General features: G+C 42.9%; 1 protein-coding gene across 6 annotated transcripts in view; it reads left to right on the top strand.

Annotated features, from left to right (window-relative positions):
- The window catches only part of BIN3 (bridging integrator 3), a 149,036-nt gene that overhangs the window by 5,969 nt on the left and 124,384 nt on the right, over positions 1 to 18,683 (top strand). Inside the window, exon 1 of one of the 6 annotated variants that reach the window (XM_063138947.1) lies at positions 16,080 to 16,168. The exons of the other annotated variants lie outside the window; for them this stretch is intronic. Within the exon in view, the coding sequence (XP_062995017.1) occupies positions 16,137 to 16,168 (32 nt within the window). The 5' untranslated portion in view covers positions 16,080 to 16,136. Of the gene's footprint in view, positions 1 to 16,079; positions 16,169 to 18,683 lie in introns of those variants that run through there. 6 annotated transcript variants of the gene reach the window in all.

Raw genomic sequence — 18,683 nt, 5'->3', positions numbered from 1 at the left:
AGGTCTATTCTAAGCATAACTAAATCTGGATGCAACCCAGGTGCACTCTGGGGAACATATGAAGTTTCCTCATCACCAAGTCAGACTAACTGTGCTCTATCCTGCTACTGATAGCAGCTATCCAGGTCTCAGGCAGAGATCTTTTCCGTCACCTGCTACCTTTTACCTGGAGATACCGAGGGTTGAACCTGGACTCCTGTGTGTGCAGAGCACCTGCTCCACTACTGAGCTGAAGCATTTTCCCATCCCGGTTTCACATCTTTGGTTAGCACTTGCTTTTTCAGCTTGTGGAAGCTGAACTTCACACTGAAGTGCTTATTTTTTGATTTTCTCCCTCTCAAATGTAATTGATCCCAGCCTAGCAGGCTATTAGCAGATGGCGAAAAAAAGTTGCTTTCATTAAACCATAACTTTCCTTATCTATTTATTACACAGATAGTCTATTTATCTGTTTATTACACAGATAGTCTCCCATCCAGGCAGGTTATAAGGACAGAACAGCTTATGTTCTGCAATAGAACTGTGTTACACCCCTTCAAACTATTCTCTGAACCTGTAGTCTATTGATGTTATTCTTATGGTTTAAACGCAGGTAAACATGGTTTTAACTGAAATGCTCCCCGATAAAATGGGTGAGGCCGTAGCATCATGATTGGGGGCATACTTTCCACGTTCAGTCCCTGGCAACTTCACTTAAAAGGATCGTTGACAGTAGTAGGCCTGTGAAATACCTTTCTACTGGATTGCTGCTGAGTAGGCAATAGTTGGCTAGATAGACCAACAGTCTGACTTGATATAAGGCAGCTTCATAGACGCTACTGCCTCTCAAGCTGTGTCTTCCTTTAAATTTTAGGGGTGGGACCATTGCTCAGTGTCAGCTCAAGCTTTGTATGCAGAAGTTCCCAAATTCAGTCCCCATCAAAAGAAAAAGTTAATCTTTCCAATAATGGCCTGAAAAGGACCTGGTCTTACAATTTTTTGAGGGGGTGAAAATAAGGAAAATGGGGATAGCAGGGAGATGGGATTGAGTGGGGAAATGCTATATAGGGGGGCTTCAGGAGGAAGGAAAGTAAAAATGATACATTTCCACTTTTCCACTCACTGGAAACCCCCTCTTGCTGTGTATAACACTGAAGCACACAGGATTGGGATTGGTAATCAGCATAGGACAGCAAGACAGTTTCAAGAGGGTGAGAAATGGGGGGGGAGTATTTATTTCTCCCCTCTGAAATATCCCTAATACAAGCCTTGAACAACATTACAAGGCTTCAGGTCTCAGATGTCTGCAGCTTTAAGCAGGAGGCAGTCTCTAAATTAGGAGCTGGGAATATATGGCAGCATTTTGTTTGGGGGGGGGGGCTAGCTCTGTCCAGTTTTTCACTAAGAAATAAACCTGCTCTGCCTTCCATTGTTCTGGGCAATGAGTGCAAGGGCTGATTGACAAATACTAATTCCTTATTTTTAATTTTAATAATTTGCCATAAACAAAATATAAGCCATATTAACTGAGCATGGAGATGGGGAAAGGGGGGCATTCCTAGGAGCAGGGAGGAAACCAGAGTGGCTGCCTTATGCTGTTTGCTATGGCAGCCCCAGCTTCCTTCCCTCCCTCTTCGAGGTGCTGCTGCTAGATGGGCAAAATTGCCCATCTACAGAAATGCAGGGCAGTTGGAGCATGGAGGCGAAGATCACCCCCACTGTCCCTCCATCCTGCATTAAATGGAAGGCTGCCAGCTATCCACATCCTGTAGGATTGCACCCTTAATGTAATGGTGGTTCCAGAGAATGAGCCAGAAACTTTTTAAGCCTTGTAAAGTTAGAGGCGTTGTTATCCACAGATATCTCAAGGACTGTGCCATCACACCTCCACCCCCCTGCCCATTCATACTACACTGCTCTTTTTGCCCTCTGAACTCCTTCGTAATTGCTTCTTCGGCCTCTTTTTTTTCTTTGTCTGTCCCGCCTCTCTTGATGCTACTGGCTGGTCTGTTGTAGTGAAATTGGCTTAGTGGTGTCATGTCGCAGGGGGGCTTGGCAACCTTGGGCCAGGCAGCTGCCCACTAAAGTGGACTTGGAAGACTTTAGAATTCCAAAGTCTTTGTGCAACTTTGTTAATTCAGGCTCCTTTATATTTGTGTGGATGCTGTACATCTCTTAATGATACTTTGCTGGTACAGAATGGCTGAATAGTTTCAGAACTTTCAGTGGAAACAGACATTTGCTGCTTATGTATGTGATCATTAGGTTTCTTATTTACCCTCACTCAGCAGTTCTAGTTCAACTGTGCTTGGTTTACAAGTCAAATGTTTGATATATATATTGCCCCCCTTGCTGCCAGCTCTGCAGATTCATCTTGCGAATTGGAAAAATCCAGATGCGTTCTCATTGCCTCCTCCTGTTATCCGGAGTATTAAAGATTTTCAGCTAACAAGTGAACTTGACAGTTGTCTTGTTGGACTAGGTGCATCAGAATCTTGCTCTCTCTGTTGAAGCTTTGTTACTCTTCAGGACTAATAGAAACTTCTCTGTTATCACTGAAGTCAGCATCTCTGTCACCCAAGCACAGTGCCCAAGAAGTTTGTCAGTTTTTCCCGACTATAAATGGTGCTTTTCAAGACTGGCAGTCAATGAGCAATAGTACATGTGTTGCGTGGTATGAGAAAGTATGCAGCGTGCTTTCATTCAAGGAACAAACAACATTTTATTGTTTTAACAGGCTTTCACATTTTAAACACCTCTTGCCACATGCAAACCTGATCCTATACTTTTGGAGTGCTCCGGCTATCCACTGCACCAGCACAGATTGGTGCGGACCATGGCCAGTTAAGAAGGACTGACTTTGTTCTGGTGCTGTTGATTTTACAGCACCCCCTTTTCTATCTCTATTTGAGTGAAAGACCCCTTCCCTACTTTCTCTTTGGAGGAAGGCACTTGGCTTAACCATTTCTGAAGAGGGGACAGTCAGTTAATAGAACATGGAACTTTAAGAAAGTAGCTTGCCAAGTGGCATGAGAGGGGTGGTGGGACATGGCAGCAAGAGCTCTGTGGTGTCTCTCTCCCCCGATAGACATTTCAGCAAACATGATTTTGATCTTAACACCTTAAATATGCAGACAGAGGTCCTGGGTGGGTAGTTCTTGGGTCCGGGAATTGGGTAGATAGCCTATTATGGATGGGTTGTATTCCCCCTGAAAGACCAGTTGCATAATCTGCAGGTATTCCTTGAACCAGCTTTGTCACTGGAGGTCTAGGTGGCCTCAGTGGCATGGAGTGTCTTTGCTCAGTTTCGCCTGGTGAACCAGCTACAGCCATATCTGGACAGAGATAACCACATTTTGCTGAGAATGCACAGAGCATGCGAGCTGTATGAAAAATAACCGTACAAATGCCTTGTTGTTGCGTGATGTGAGCATTGGACATTCTGGATTCTTTATGGGTTAAACAACCCAGAGTTAATGCATGACTTGTTTTTAGGTTAGGTCAAGGTTGTTTAAACCATAAACTACTTAGAGTGTCTGGGTTCGCACATCATGCAACAACCTCTGATCAAAATTGTTTATGCAAAGCAGAAGTGGCTTGCTCGAAATGCGAGTCCCAGCAAGTTGGGGGTTGACCCACAATTTGCTTCCGTGACATGGGAACTGGCCCAGTAAGTGGGATGTACTTCTGAATGTGCTTGGGGATGAAATATTTATATACTTTTTAAGTTCCAAATAAAAAGATGTATATTATTTTTTTACAAAATAGGATTGAGCTCCATCACATCCTCAGAAAATGAGCTCTCTAATGGGCTCTTGCTTATTTTAAGAACCTCCCTCCCCTTTCATTTAAAACACAATGCTAGAATCTAGAAAATTGATGTTATAAAATAAAATTACATTCAAATGCCACAGCATGCCACATTCATGTAATAATTTTGATCTTTTTAAAGGGGGAAAATAACTGTAATAATAATGATGCAGAAGTGGAGGGGGAAAGAACATCAGTGTTCTGCTTATGCATTCCATGTGAGGTTGATTGGAAAGATTTTATTCCCTGCTGATATAAGCAACAGAAGGAGTTAATTTTCATATTCTAATTGGTGAATGGAATCTTTCGAGGGCACTCTTCGTATGTCAGAGAACTGGAACGGTGTGTTCCCATCGAAATTTCTCATCTGCTTTCTTTAGCAGGTACAATGCAGCACAACATTTGTGCAAATGATTGCTGGGGCCAACATGGAGGTTCTCCCTGTCCCTTTTCAGTTTGCTGCAGTCTAGGGAAATAAGCTTCTTCTTCCTGCTTGTTTTCTCCCTAGTCCTTTGGGCTGCCCATTTCAGAAAGCATGGCATAGCAGGCAGAGAAAATGAGCAGGGCTGCTCAAGGCCCTCCTTTGTTGCCTCCCTAGGCAAGAGCAGATTAAAGACACAGGATGAATCTTGAGATTGCCAGTTGGCAACTGAATTCCACCCCGTGTCTCCATCCACAGCGATTTCACATTTCTGTGCAGTGATGCAAAGAAGCCCCGTGGGCTGTGTGTGAGTGTACTGTGATTTGTGAGGATCAAATGTACAAAATGGTGCCCTGGACTAGATATGTAAAAATTCCTGAAATTTTGAAGCCGTGGAAAAAACCCGGTTTTATTCTGGGTTTTTTTGGGGGGGAAACACATTTTCAGAAAAATTGAAATAATGCAATATTAGCACTTTTTACAGATTGAAAGTCACTTTGTTACTTTAGGAACATAAAATGTAATTATGTCCAAGATGGTTTGGCATAAAATTATTACACTTGGTATATTAATTTTATTTATTTATTTATTTATTACATTTCTATACCGCCCAATAGCCAGAGCTCTCTGGGCGGTTCACAAAAAACAATTAAAAGTACAGTGTATTCAAACAGTTATTACAGATTTAATTTTTTTAATGTTTCTAATTTTGGGGGGTAACAAACGGAGCAACAAACTCCTGAACTGTTAGGAACCTGTTTGGTTCTGCCAATTTATGAGGAGAAGGCATAAAACAATTTTAAAAAACGACAACAGAAGAAACCATCAACATTAGTAACAAAGAAAATTATGTCTCTGCTAGTCCTCCAGTGTCAAGACAAAAAGCACCCATTCCCATAAAAAGAATTGAGAAAAAGTGGAGGGCCAAGATTCAATGAATATGCATGAAATTTAATCAGACTCATTTTCTGACCTAAAGCTATCACTATCAGTTTCCGACTCTGCTTCAATGGCAGTGCCCCCTAGAGGCAGAAATGCATCTTCCCCTTGCATTTGAGAGTTGTAGTCTCAGTTTGCAACCTAGGACTTTCTTGTCCTTGGTGCAGACATTGTAATAATCTGGTACTGTACAGTTTTTAGAAATCATTTGGAGAAGTAAATATCTGAACACCTTGTCTTAAATATTTTATTCATCATACTAAAATAAAACATCCCATAATCCATTTTTCTTTTTTTCAATTTTTCGGAAAAAAAGACAAAAAGGGCTTCGGAAAAAAACGGGGAAAAAACTTTTTTTCCTGAATTTTTCTGGTTTTTTTCCGGGCCTTCACATCTCTATCCTGGACTTCTAAACCATCCTCTGATGATGTCAGAAGATGAGCTCTGTAGAACTAGCACTGGGAACTGGAACATGTGTCCAAACAGGCTACAAAAGAAGAGTACAGACAAGTGGCGCAGAAGTGCCAAAATGACGTCAGGAAGGCTAAAGCTGTGAATGAGCTGAGATTAGCGAGGGATGCTAAAAGCAATAAAAAGGCTTTCTTCAGATACGTGAGTAGTAAAAGACAGAGGAAAGAAATGGTGGTTCAACTGCTTAATGAGGATGGCAAATTGATAACAGATGACAAAGAAAAGGCTCAAGTGCTCAATTCCTACTTTGCCTCAGTCTTCTCCCAAAAGCAGGTCTATGACCCCCCTGGAAAAAGTGAAGCAGAAGTTGAGGGTGCACGATTACAGTTTGAGATTGATAAACAAATGGTCAAAGAACACCTAATTTCCTTGAATGAGTTCAAATCTCCAGGGCCCGATGAACTGCATCCTAGAGTAATGAAGGAGCTAGCGGAAGAACTCTCAGAACCTTTGTCTAATATCTTTGCAAAATCATGGAAGACGGGCGAGGTGCCGGATGACTGGAGGAGGGCTAACTTTGTCCCTATCTTCAAAAAGGGCAAAAAGGAGGAACCTGGGAACTACAGACCAGTCAGTCTGACATCCATCCCTGGGAAAATTCTGGAGCAGATTATAAAGAAGTCAATCTGTAAACACCTTGAAATCAATGCAGTGATCACTAGAAGCCAACATGGATTTGTCAAGAACAAGTCCTGTCAGACAAATTTGATCTCATTTTTTGATAAGGTAACCTCCCTTGTGGACCGTGGGAACGCTGTGGATGTCATATATCTTGACTTCAGCAAAGCTTTTGACAAAGTACCACATGACATTCTGATTAACAAACTAGCTAAAAGTGGGCTAGATGGAACAACTATTAGGTGGATTCACAGTTGGCTACAGAATCGAACTCAAAGAGTACTTATCAATGGAACCTTCTCAAACTGGGGAGAGGCAACGAGTGGGGTACCGCAGGGCTCAGTCCTGGGCCCAGTGCTCTTCAACGTTTTTATTAATGATTTGGACGAGGAGGTGCAGGGAACGCTGATCAAATTTGCAGATGACACAAAATTGGGTGGGATAGCTAATACCCTGGAAAACAGAAACAAACTTCAAAGTGATCTTGATAGGCTGGAGTACTGGGCTGAAAACAACAGGATGAAATTTAATAGGGATAAATGCCAAGTTCTACATTTAGGAAATAGAAACCAAAGGCACAGTTACAAGATGGGGGATACTTGGCTCAGCAATACTGCAAACGAGAAGTATCTTGGAATTGTTGTAGATTGCAAGCTGAATATGAGCCAACAGTGGGATATGGCTGCAAGAAAGGCAAATGTTATTTTGGGCTGCATTAATAGAAGTATAGCTTCCAAATCACGTGAGGTACTGGTTCCTCTCTATTCGGCCCTGGTTAGGCCTCATCTAGAGTATTGTGTCCAGTTCTGGGCTCCACAATTCAAGAAGGATGCAGACAAGCTGGAGCGTGTTCAGAAGAGGGCAACCAGGATGATCAGGGGTCTGGAAACAAAGCCCTATGAAGAAGGAAACAAAGCCCTATGAAAGCCCTGGAAACAAAGCCCTGAAAGAACTGGGCATGTTTAGCCTGGAGAAGAGAAGATTGAGGGGAGACATGATAGCACTCTTCAAATACTTAAAAGGTTGTCACACAGAGGAGGGCCAGGATCTCTTCTCAATCCTCCCAGAGTGCAGGACACGGAATAATGGACTCAAGTTAAAGGAAGCCAGATTCCAGCTGGACATCAGGAAAAACTTCCTGACTGTTAGAGCAGTGCAACAATGAAATCAGTTACCTAGGGAGGTTGTGGGCTCTCCCACACTAGAGGCCTTCAAGAGGAAGCTGGACAAGCATCTGTCGGGGATGCTTTAGGGTGGATTCCTGCATTGAGCAGGGGGTTGGACTCGATGGCCTTGTAGGCCCCTTCCAACTCTGCTATTCTATGATTCTAATATGTGGTGCATGGTGCTTTTTGGTACATTCAAAACCACCAATGACACCAGAGGGGAAACCTTAATTCATATCTGTCCCAAACAATATTGAGTACAGTGCCTGTTACAAGAGCTGGCTTTCCATAGCAGCAATGCTCAGTTAATAGGGGAAACATTTGTCTTGCAGAAACTCTAGCTGGTTATTATATGCAAACCAAAAAGGACCACTCGTTTGGAGTGAGGTCAAAAGAAAAAACAAACAAAACCTGTTTGTAACTCCAACTAATGGAAATGGAGACAGCCTAACCTTGAAATCCTGCACTACTGTTCTTTCTAGTCCTACTTCAGAACATAGTTGCATAATGAAATTCTGGCTGCTGTGATGGAATCTTGTTTAAATACATTATTGACGAGTCTGTAAAATGGGAATAATACTGATGGATCTTCTCAGGGTTGTTTAGAGGATGAATGAATTTTGTATGATAGAGAAACTCGTGTTAATAGTTTTAAGCAACAGCACTTGCTTTAACGTGTATTTTACACACACAAAATTCTCTTAATTCTCCAATTTTAAATACTCAAGAATACACTCCATTCTCAGAGGAATGCATCCTACTAAGAAAAATAGTATGTGTGATCTCCAATTCACACATACTTTTCTTCTCTCAGTCTCTCCGCACAGACTCTGTTGATACCTGTGCTAAAATAACTCCCAAGCTGCTTCTGGGGGAGGGTCAGGCATAGGGTGACCATATGAAAAGGAGGACTGGGCTCCTGTATCTTTAACAGTTGCATAGAAAAGGGAATTTCATCAGGTGTCATTTGTATATATGGAGAACCTGGAGAAATTCCCTCTTCATCACAACAGTTAAAGGTGCAGGAGCTATACTAGAGTGACCAGATTTAAAAGAGGACAGAGCACCTGCAGCTTTAATTGTTGTGATGAAGAGGAAATTTCACCAGGTTCTCCATATATACAATTCCCTTTTCAATACAACTGTTAAAGATACAGGAGCCATGTTCTCCTTTTCATATGGTCACCCTAGTCAGGCAGAGGAGCAGTTCTCTGTTTCTGCATGTTCCTTTCACCTCCTGGTCTCAAATCTGCAGCCCCTCATCCAGATTCTGCGCTTGGCTGCCATGCCCCATGAAAGATGGGCTGAAGCCATGGCGAAAGCAAGACAAACTCAAAGCAGAGGCCACGAGGCCGTTGCACAGATTGTCTGCATCTTGGTCCTTGTGACACCAACGCTGTAGGCTCTTGCCCCAGATGAGAAAAGCTTGTGGTTTTCACTTTCGGGCAGGTCCCATAACTCTGTGACAGGGCACACACGTTGCATGGAAAATGTCTCAGGTTTAATCTCCAGTTTTAAAAAGTTGTATCTGGTTGTAGCCAGGGGGAGAGCCCAGTCGGAGACCGTGAAGAGCCACTACCTGTTGGAGTAGTAGACAATATTGGTTAGATGCTCCACCGACTTGACTCTGTATAAGGCAACTTCCTATGTTCCGGTGGAGAATGGAAAGTGACCTTGAATCTCCTGGGCCTTTGGGTGCATATTAGCAACATTCTTAAGCAGTGCATTCTTGGGAAGGGTGGGGGAAGCTGCTGAATTTCAGGCCATTTGTTTCATTGAGAAATAAGGGGTCATTGTCAAGATGGTCGCTTTTTGAAAATCTGTAATTCTTGCCTTCCTCTCTAACAGCAAGTTGCACGTCAGTTCTTGTACATATGGTGGCCTCATTTTTACATGTGAATGCCAGAGGGATCAAACTCTAGAGATTTGTCTGTGTGTAAAAGCAAACAATCACCCTCAGTTCAGTTTTTCAATAGCTGGCAGAGGCTGCATTGACTGTGGTAGTTGCTAATTCATGCCGAGAAGGCCAGGGTGAGTTCGTGCGGCTGCTTCTTGAATGAATTGTGTTATTCACGGAGCACCGGAATGCCCTACGTCTTTAGAGAGGGGAAAGGGTCTCGATGACGTGCAGACGAGGCTGTGGGAGGTCAGACTCATTCATTGAGGCTACAGCAAACCAAAGTGAACAAGGCAGTTAAAACATGCATGTTGGGGGGGGTCTATTGTTGAGGACCACCACCACCCCCCTTGTTTCTCAAATGCCAGTGTAAAATATGCATTGCTTTTGCATGGCTTTGTTTTCTGGGAGTCCTGCGATAAAAAGGCGATGAACTTTATTTCCAACATTCAAGTCTAAGTGTTTTCTTTGTGCAGGGGATCCGCTGCTACTTAGTTTAGTTTGCGCGTGCCGCTTTTCTCCTAACAATGCCCCCACTCTCAACTCTGGCTGTGTTGAATCTTGGGCCTTGGAGTTTAGCAGAGTTGGGACAAAGCATGCCAGGAGCCTGGACTTTGTCCCTGAATTTGCTTCAGTCTTGCTGCCTCTCCATTTAATTAATTAATTAAAAATATTTCTATACTGCCCTTCACCAGAACTGGTACTGGAGCGATTTGTTCAGTTAAAATGTAACAACAGTAAAAACACACAACAACTGGCAGATGAAAAAGAACTGTCGGCAAGATTTAAACATGCCTAAAACTTAGAAGCATGAGAGAATAAGAAGCGGTTTTCCTGGAACCTCAAAGACAATGTTGCGCGGCCAAGCAGTGATCTTCTCAAGAGAGGGGACTGCATAAACGGGGCAGTACAACTGAAAAGTCCCCCTCTCTTGCTCTCACCTGCTTCACCTCTGACAAGGAATTGTCTGCTTTTCAATTTACCCATTTGTCAAATGGGGATAGAGAATTGCTTCACACTGGTGTTTTGAAGATTTAATTAATGCCTGCAATAGCACTTGATTGCAATTAGGAGATGGGTGTAACTGATGTGAGGTGCAGATCTTTTCTCCTCCCAGATAACCTTTCCTCAAAAAATTGCGTCACCGTCACTCTCAAGAAGGGCCATTACGTGTTCCCATTTGGCAGAAATCATCACTGTAAAACCAGGACCTGTGGTGAAGACAAACCAGTTGTCAAGTTCTCCACTTGTACGTTTGTGATAGCAGGGAAAACTTCATTTAGGGTTGTGGTGGGCTTCTGTAGGGCACATAAATATTAGCTTTTCTCCTGTCTGTAAGTTACTTCTGTACTTTTAAAGATGTGTTTAAGAGAGAGTCATATCTGTGTCTGAAGATGGTTAAGCAAGAACTTTTAAGAAACCCAGGGCACTCCTATTTGGGAGAATACCCATGTTTTCTAGACCTTCTAGTTGTCACAGATTATGTTATAGCTGTTAGTTGGTACAAAAAAGTGTAAAGTGTAAATAGTCCCACAATTCACAGGCCTTCCTTCAGGGATGAACATGTATCCTCTACTTCTCATGGATCATTTTCTTATGTTTCATCAGAGTATGATAGTCAGGGACCAATTCACACATTATGTTTTTAGGTGTTCACCTAAAAATATAGCATGAATATAAACAACACATAATGACATATACATGCATCATACAGGTATGCTAGGCAGGAAGCCTTAATTGGTTCTGGTCCTTCTTGAATGTACACTTCGTAGCAAAGTCACATAGTGTGGGAAGTAGCCCTGAGGGTGCTTTTTACAACGTCGTGTGCATGTGCCCTTAAACTTCATCCATGTGTGAACCATGTTGTCTTTTGCTGCAGGTTTGCTTTACCATTGGGATATCTTATCCTGCTTTCTAAGTATGGCATTTTGGGAAATAACTTTGTAGGGTGGAGAAGCTTCTCTGATTAAATGATGTGCCTAGAAAGACTGCCAAGGCAAAATCACTGTTTTTAAGTAGGCATTTGTGGTGTAAACCTATATTTAGCAACTCCTGAAATGTAAATAGGCCCAGTCATTTCTGCAGGTTCATAGGCTTAGAACAGGACACAATTAGTATAACTGGAATTCTCCTGAAGTCTGAATAAGAATGTGAATTAAAGTTGCTGTGTCTCAGTGTTAGGAAGGGTTAATATTTGAAGTACTATTCAATTGGCATATTCATCTGGTAGCTCAATTCTGTGCATTAGGGAGTATCCGCAGGAGGCAGAGAGCCATGTCTGTACCCCTAAGGAATACTACCTGGCCATCCAATTGCAAAAACAGAAGGGGAAAAGGGAATGGTGATAGTAGGGAAACATCAGCACTTGCTGTCAATATACTGTTACTTTCTACTGTTAGTTTTTCCCTACCCTGTGCCTGCTTACCCTTCCCTGTACCTGTTTGCATTCTCTTCCCCTCCTTATTGTTTTACTATGATTTTATTAGATTGTAAGCCTATGCGGCAGGGTCTTGCTATTTACTGTTTTACTCTGTACAGCACCATGTACATTGATGGTGCTATATAAATAAATAATAATAATAATAATAATAATAATAATAATTGGGGGAGTCTATGAATGGGGTCCTGGCCCACTCCCTCCTCATTCTCCTGTAAAACTAGTTCCCGACCAGGCCTGTAGCATGTGGCTTGTGTTGTTTTCTTGAGTCATTGGCAGCTTATTGGTAGTTTGGGCATCCTTCTGTGGCACACTTGCTCTCTGTCTGATGCAGGAATTATAATTTGGATGACGGTTGGTCTGTCAACCTGATCTGTTTGAAGGAAGAGGTGAGGAAAATGCTTATCAAATGTGCAAGATGACACAAAATTGAGTGGGATTGCTAACACCAAAGAAGACAAAAACAATATTCAAAATGATCTTGCTAAGTTAGAAAACTGGATAGAAAATAAGAATGAGATTTAATAGAGACAAGTGCAAAGGAAAGAGAAATCAAACGCAGAGGTATAAAATGGAGGATACCTGGTTTGACAATAGTGTGTGTAAAAAGGGCCTTGGAGTTGTAGTCAATCACAAGTGAAATAGGAGTCCACTATGTCGTGTGGCTGCAAAAAGGCAAATGCAATTTTAGTTTTATCGATAGAAGTATAGTTTCTAAATCATGGGAAGTAATAGTTCCACTCTGCTCTGCTAAGACCTCACCTCAAATACTGTGTCCAGTTCTGGACACCATACTTTATGAAGGATTCCAAGGAAGAGCAACAAAGATGATCAGGAGATTAGAAACTTAATTCTACAAGGAAAGATTGAAGGAACTGGGTATGTTTAGCCTTGAGAAGAAAATACTTTTCAAGTACCTAAAGAGTTATCCACACAGAAGAGGGCCACAACCTGTTCACTGTCATCCAAAACTTTAGAACACAAAATAAAGGCCATAGCTAAGGAAAGGCAGATTTTGGTTAAACATCAGGAAAAACTTTGTAACAGTCAGAGCAATCGAACAATGGAACCAACTGCCTAGGGATGGGGTGGGGTCTCCCTGTCCATAGAGGTATTTAAGCAAAGACTGGACAGCTGTCTGTCAGGAATGCTTTAAACTGGATTCCTACACTGAGCAGGGGTTGGATTTGGACTCCCAGCTTGTCTCTTTGACCTTTTTCAGCTTTCAAGCTAAGCACTTATCATTGGATGCTAGTCTTGTTGGTTTCAGCTTACTTTCCAGTAAACGGACTTAGAATAGCAGCCTGATTGTGATCTACTTTGATTTGCTGGAGGTGCCTGTTGCTGGTTAAACATGAAGATCTACGATGATTTAGGAAGCAATAGGAAATGCTCTCCATTCTGTTGCGTGGGGTTTTTCTTTTCAGAAGCAGAAGCAGCTTCTGCTGTTGCTGCTTCAGTCAGTTGCTCTACAAGTGTCTAATAGCAGTGTAAAGCAATTTGAGTTTCCTGGAGCTATGAAAGAAGTGCATATGAAAGCAAACGTTCAACCTGGATTAACTCTGATAGTTTTCTGGCTCCAGTGGGCAAATTTGAAGGCTATTTTTTTCCCCCAAAGAAAAAGAAGCAGCGGGGTTGAGACCATAAAAGTGGAGACGGGGAGAGTTTTTAAGCACTGCAACGGGGATTTTTGTGCTGCCACAGCGGCCGCTGGGTTTACTCCAAGAATAAAAGCCTCAAGTACCCGCTGAGAGTTTCGCTGTATTGTGGAGTCCGTGTTCACTTCGTTCATTAATAAGTAATTGGTTTTCATGTTCTGCAGCTTTGACTAGCTTTTTATACTAGAGACCAGCTGGCAAGTTCTTATATTAACTGGATTGAGTGCTTGGCATTAATTTTAAGATCAGGCGTAATACATTAAAAAGTGAGTTCTTTTAACAATGACTTTGATAAGCCCTAAACTGGCTTTGATCTAAGTAGGTTTCTTTTCTTCTTTTATATAAGTACGTGTTCCCAAAGCATTCTGCATAGGGAGACCGCTTTGACGCTGGGTCCATCTAGCCCGGTGTTGTCTGCTGTGATGGGCAGGGGCTCTAGCTCAGCAGTAAGGCACCTGCTTTACACGCAGAAGGTTCCAGATTGAATCCCAGACAGCTCCAGATAGGACCTGCCTGGAGAGTGGTTATTATTATTATTATTTATTTATATAGCACCATCAATGTACATGTCAGAGTCAATAATACTGGGCTATATTGACTGATGGTCTGACTCTGTATAAGGCCGCTTCCTATGGCTGGCAATGAGTCCCTTGGGCTTCAGACAGAGCTCTTCTGCAGCCCTGCTGTACTTTTGGCAAACACATGCTGGGGATTGAACCTAGGTCCTTCTGCATGTGAAGCATGGGCACTGGGCGCTCCTTTATAAAAGATCTGCCTACGATCAGAGTGCTGAGCTCCAACAGGACCTGCATTTTGGGGCAGGATGGTGAGGTCTGGAACAGCTGGAACTCATCATATTGCCTGTTTATTCCTGTGAATTACAGCCTAGTTGTGTTCAAGAGACTGAAAGTAGTCCTAAGAATACTTGCCAGGACATAAGTCCCATTGAACTTGTTTCTGAGGAAGCATGCATGGACAAGTGCATACAGAAATGTAATTGTGGTCAAACCCTCTTGAAACTGAATCTGAATTGGAAGTGGCTCCGATGGAACAGGGGGTGTCACATGATATCTTATAGGCAGGGCACTGGGCAAGGTGCACTCTGCTTCTACCCCCTGCCCCAAACCTACCAGGGGATGGGTTAGACATGGGAAGCAACACTGACAAGCAGTACAGTTCCAGCTACCTAATACTCACATGCTCATCCCAGCAGTATAAAAAGAAGCCCTGGGTGAGGTAGCTGCAGCTTGGCTCTCATTGTCTACCTTATTTCAAATTCATTCAGACTCTGCTCCCAATGTGTACATTGGGGGTAGGGGCCAGAAGAATTAGGGATAAGGAAGACAGCGGTGGCTGTAGCCACCTGGCCAAGCACTTCTCTGTACAGTACCAGACTATAAAACAAACTCCTACAAACAAAAATGGCAGGGTGCCAATTAGGTGAGCCCTCCATGGGCCCCAGCATTTGCCCGACCATGCCAGGTGCTGGCGCCAGGCCTGGTTGGGGCCATATAGCTTTCTCACCTGCAAAGATGAGTTAAAGTCATATGACTATCATCTTCTCTGCAGCCAAAACTCAGTTCCCCTCATCATGTGGTCATCGCGGTGCTTTCTGGTTTCCAAATAGGCAGTTACAAACAAAATTAGTACACTGTTGAGTGCCAACCATGTTTCACAAGCCTGCTTTAACGTGGTTATTTTTGTAGCGTAGTCAGTCACTAAAACAGCCTTGCAGAGTTCTGCTCACCTACATGCCTGGAGTGAGTAATTTTCTTTTGATGGGCGAATAAAATATCCTTATCATCTTAATTACCTTGCAGTAGCTAGGGGATTCTGACTTGGTTGCTTATTCACATAACACTGATAAGATGTTTGGGAATGCACAAGGCAAGCGAATCAGTCTCTGTCCCAGAGATTGTGCCCAACGTTTGACCTGAAAGCATCATTGAAAGCCAGCCAACCCATCCACCCCATAAATATAGCATGCCATCTCCCCAAAGCGCCTCTCATTTTCCTATCACTTTGCCACTCAGCACAAAACTCCTTGTGTTTAAAGCTCTCCCCTGTCTCTCTTCCCTTATCTTTTTGCTCTCCTTTCTTGTTATATCCAGTAATGACTCTCAGTCCCACAGCTCTGCTACCCTGAGCTGTCCAGTGATCTCTCCATCTCTTAGAAGCCAACACTTCTTCTCTTTTACTGAAACTCAAAATGCCTTTGTTATGCTACCACAGCTCAAAACCTCCTCATGCAAAGCCTTTAGCTTAACCTCTTAACTCTCGCCCCCAACTAAAACAATGCCTAAGCAAATGGAACTGCCTGACTCACATTTATCCCCAGTTATCCTTTCTTCCACTTCCTTTTTTCTGTGGTTTGTCCACCCCACCCTTTCCCCATCTACAGGGTCCTGTCTTATTTACTTATGAAGTACCATGGTGATACTAGAAAAATCAAAATAATTTTGTTTTCTCCAAAAGAAGATTAAGTGATTAAGTTGCTCGTCCCTCTCTCTTCCAGCCTGGTTTGTAAGGAAAGTGGACTCAACCCCAGGGTTAATTACTCCTCCTCTTTTCTGTTTCTTATATACTGAACTCTTTCTCTGAATGTTGATCCTTATATTGCCAAAGCAGGATCATCCACACACCAGAGGGAGGTAACAACAGAGTGGTACAAGTACAAGAAATTATCAGAAGAAAAAGCCTAATGGGGAAGAACCCCCAAACATTCCAGTGAGAACTGAACATGCTCATTGGCCAGAGAATGCTGACTAGGGGGTGGGGATAGAAGGGGGAATCATAGAATAGCAGAGTTGGAAGGGACCTACAAGGACATCTAGTCCAACCCCCTGCTCAATGCAGGAATCCACCCTAAAGCATCCCCGACAGATGCTTGTCCAGCTGCCTCTTGAATGCCTCTAGTGTGGGAGAGCCCACAACCTCCCTAGGTAACTGATTCCACCGTCGCACTGCTCTAACAGTCAGGACGTTTTTCCTGATGTCCAGCCGGAATCTGGCTTCCTTTAACTTGAGCCCATTATTCCGTGTCCTGCACTCTGGGAGGATCGAGAAGAGATCCTGGCCCTCCTCTGTGTGACAACCTTTTAAGTATTTGAAGAGTGCTGTCATGTCTCCCCTCAATCTTCTTTTCTCAAGGCTAAACATGCCCAGTTCTTTCAGTCTCTCTTCATAGGGCTTTGTTTCTAGACCCCTGATCATCCTGGTTGCCCTCTTCTGAACACGCTCCAGCTTGTCTGCATCCTTCTTGAATTGTGGAGCCCAGAACTGGACACAATACTCTAGATGAGGCCTAACCAGGGCCGAATATAGAGGAACCAGTACCTCACATGATTTGGAAGCTATACTTCTATTAATGCAGCCCAAAATAGCATTTGCCTTTCTTGCAGCCATATCGCACTGTTGGCTCATATTCAGCTTGCAATCTACAACAATTCCAAGATCTTTCTCGTTTGTAGTATTGCTGAGCCAAGTGTCCCCCATCTTGTAACTGTGCCTTTGGTTTCTATTCCCTAAATGTAGAACTTGGCATATATCCCTATTAAATTTCATTCTGTTTTCAGCCCAGCACTCCAGCCTATCAAGATCACTTTGCAGTTTGTTTCTGTCTTCCAGGGTATTAGCTATCCCACCCAATTTTGTGTCATCTGCAAATTTGATCAGCGTTCCCTGCACCTCCTCGTCCAAATCATTAATAAAAACGTTGAAGAGCACTGGGCCCAGGACTGAGCCCTGCGGCCCCCCACTCGTTGCCTCTCCCCAGTTTGAGAAGGTTCCATTGATAAGTACTCTTTGAGTCCGATTCTGTAGCCAACTGTGAATCCACCTAATAGTTGTTCCATCTAGCCCACTTTTAGCTAGTTTGCTGATCAGAATGTCATGTGGTACTTTGTCAAAAGCTTTGCTGAAGTCAAGATATATGACGTCCACAGCATTCCCACAGTCCACAAGGGAGGTTATCCTATCAAAAAATGAGATCAAATTAGTCTGACAAGATTTGTTTCTGACAAATCCATGTTGGCTTCTAGTAATCACTGCATTGATTTCAAGGTGTTTACAGATTGACTTCTTTATAATCTGCTCCAGAATTTTCCCAGGGATGGATGTCAGACTGACTGGTCTGTAGTTCCCAGGTTCCTCCTTTTTGCCCTTTTTGAAGATAGGGACAACGTTAGCCCTCCTCCAGTCGTCCGGCACCTCACCCGTCTTCCATGATTTTGCAAAGATATTAGACAAAGGTTCTGAGAGTTCTTCTGCTAGCTCCTTCATTACTCTAGGATGCAGTTCATCGGGCCCTGGAGATTTAAACTCATTCAAGGAAATTAGGTGTTCTTTGACCATTTGTTTATCAATCTCAAACTGCAATCCTGCCTCCTCAACTTCTGCTTCACTTTTTCCAGGGGGGTCATAGACCTGCTTTTGGGAGAAGACCGAGGCAAAGTAGGAATTGAGCACTTCAGCCTTTTCTTTGTCGTCTGTTATCAATTTGCCATCCACATTAAGCAGTTGAACCACCATTTCTTTCCTCTGTCTTTTACTACTCACGTATCTGAAAAAAGCCTTTTTATTGCTTTTAGCATCCATCGCTAATCTCAGCTCATTCACAGCTTTAGCCTTCCTGACGCCATTTTGGCACTTCTGCGCCACTTGTCTGTACTCTTCTTTTGTAGCCTGGCCTTCCTTCCACTTCCTATATGTATCCCTTTTTGTTTTCAGGTCATCTCTAAGCTTTTTGTGGAGCCACATTGGTTTCCTCTGTTGTCTTCTATCTTTTCTCCTGGTTGGAATTGTTTGTAACTGTGCCTTTAAAATTTCCTTTTTTAAATACTCCCACCCATCCTGCACTCCTTTTCTCATTAGGCTCCCTTGCCACAGGACCTTACTTATTATACTTCTGAGTTTATTAAAATCAGCTTTCCTAAAATCCAGAGTACGTGTATGGCTACGCTCGACTTTTGTCTCCTTCATAATCAAGAATTCAAGTATGACGTGGTCACTTTCCCCCAGAGTTCCCGTAACTGCCACTTTATCCACTAAGTCATCCCTATTGGTCAATAACAAGTCAAGGATTGCCGATCCTCTAGTTCCTTCCACCACTTTCTGTAGGAGAAAGTTATCACCCATACATGTCAGGAATTTCTTGGAAGGGCCGCTTTTGGCAGTAATGGTCTCCCAACAGATATCAGGGTAATTGAAGTCCCCCATCACTACTACATCACACTTCCTTGAAACACTGGCAATTTGTTTCTCAAAAGTTTCGTCCTCGTCTTCTCCT

The sequence above is a fragment of the Elgaria multicarinata genome, chromosome 12 (genome assembly GCF_023053635.1).
Source record: "Elgaria multicarinata webbii isolate HBS135686 ecotype San Diego chromosome 12, rElgMul1.1.pri, whole genome shotgun sequence".
NCBI lineage: Eukaryota > Metazoa > Chordata > Lepidosauria > Squamata > Anguidae > Elgaria > Elgaria multicarinata.
This window is presented reverse-complemented; position numbering and strand designations above follow the sequence as displayed.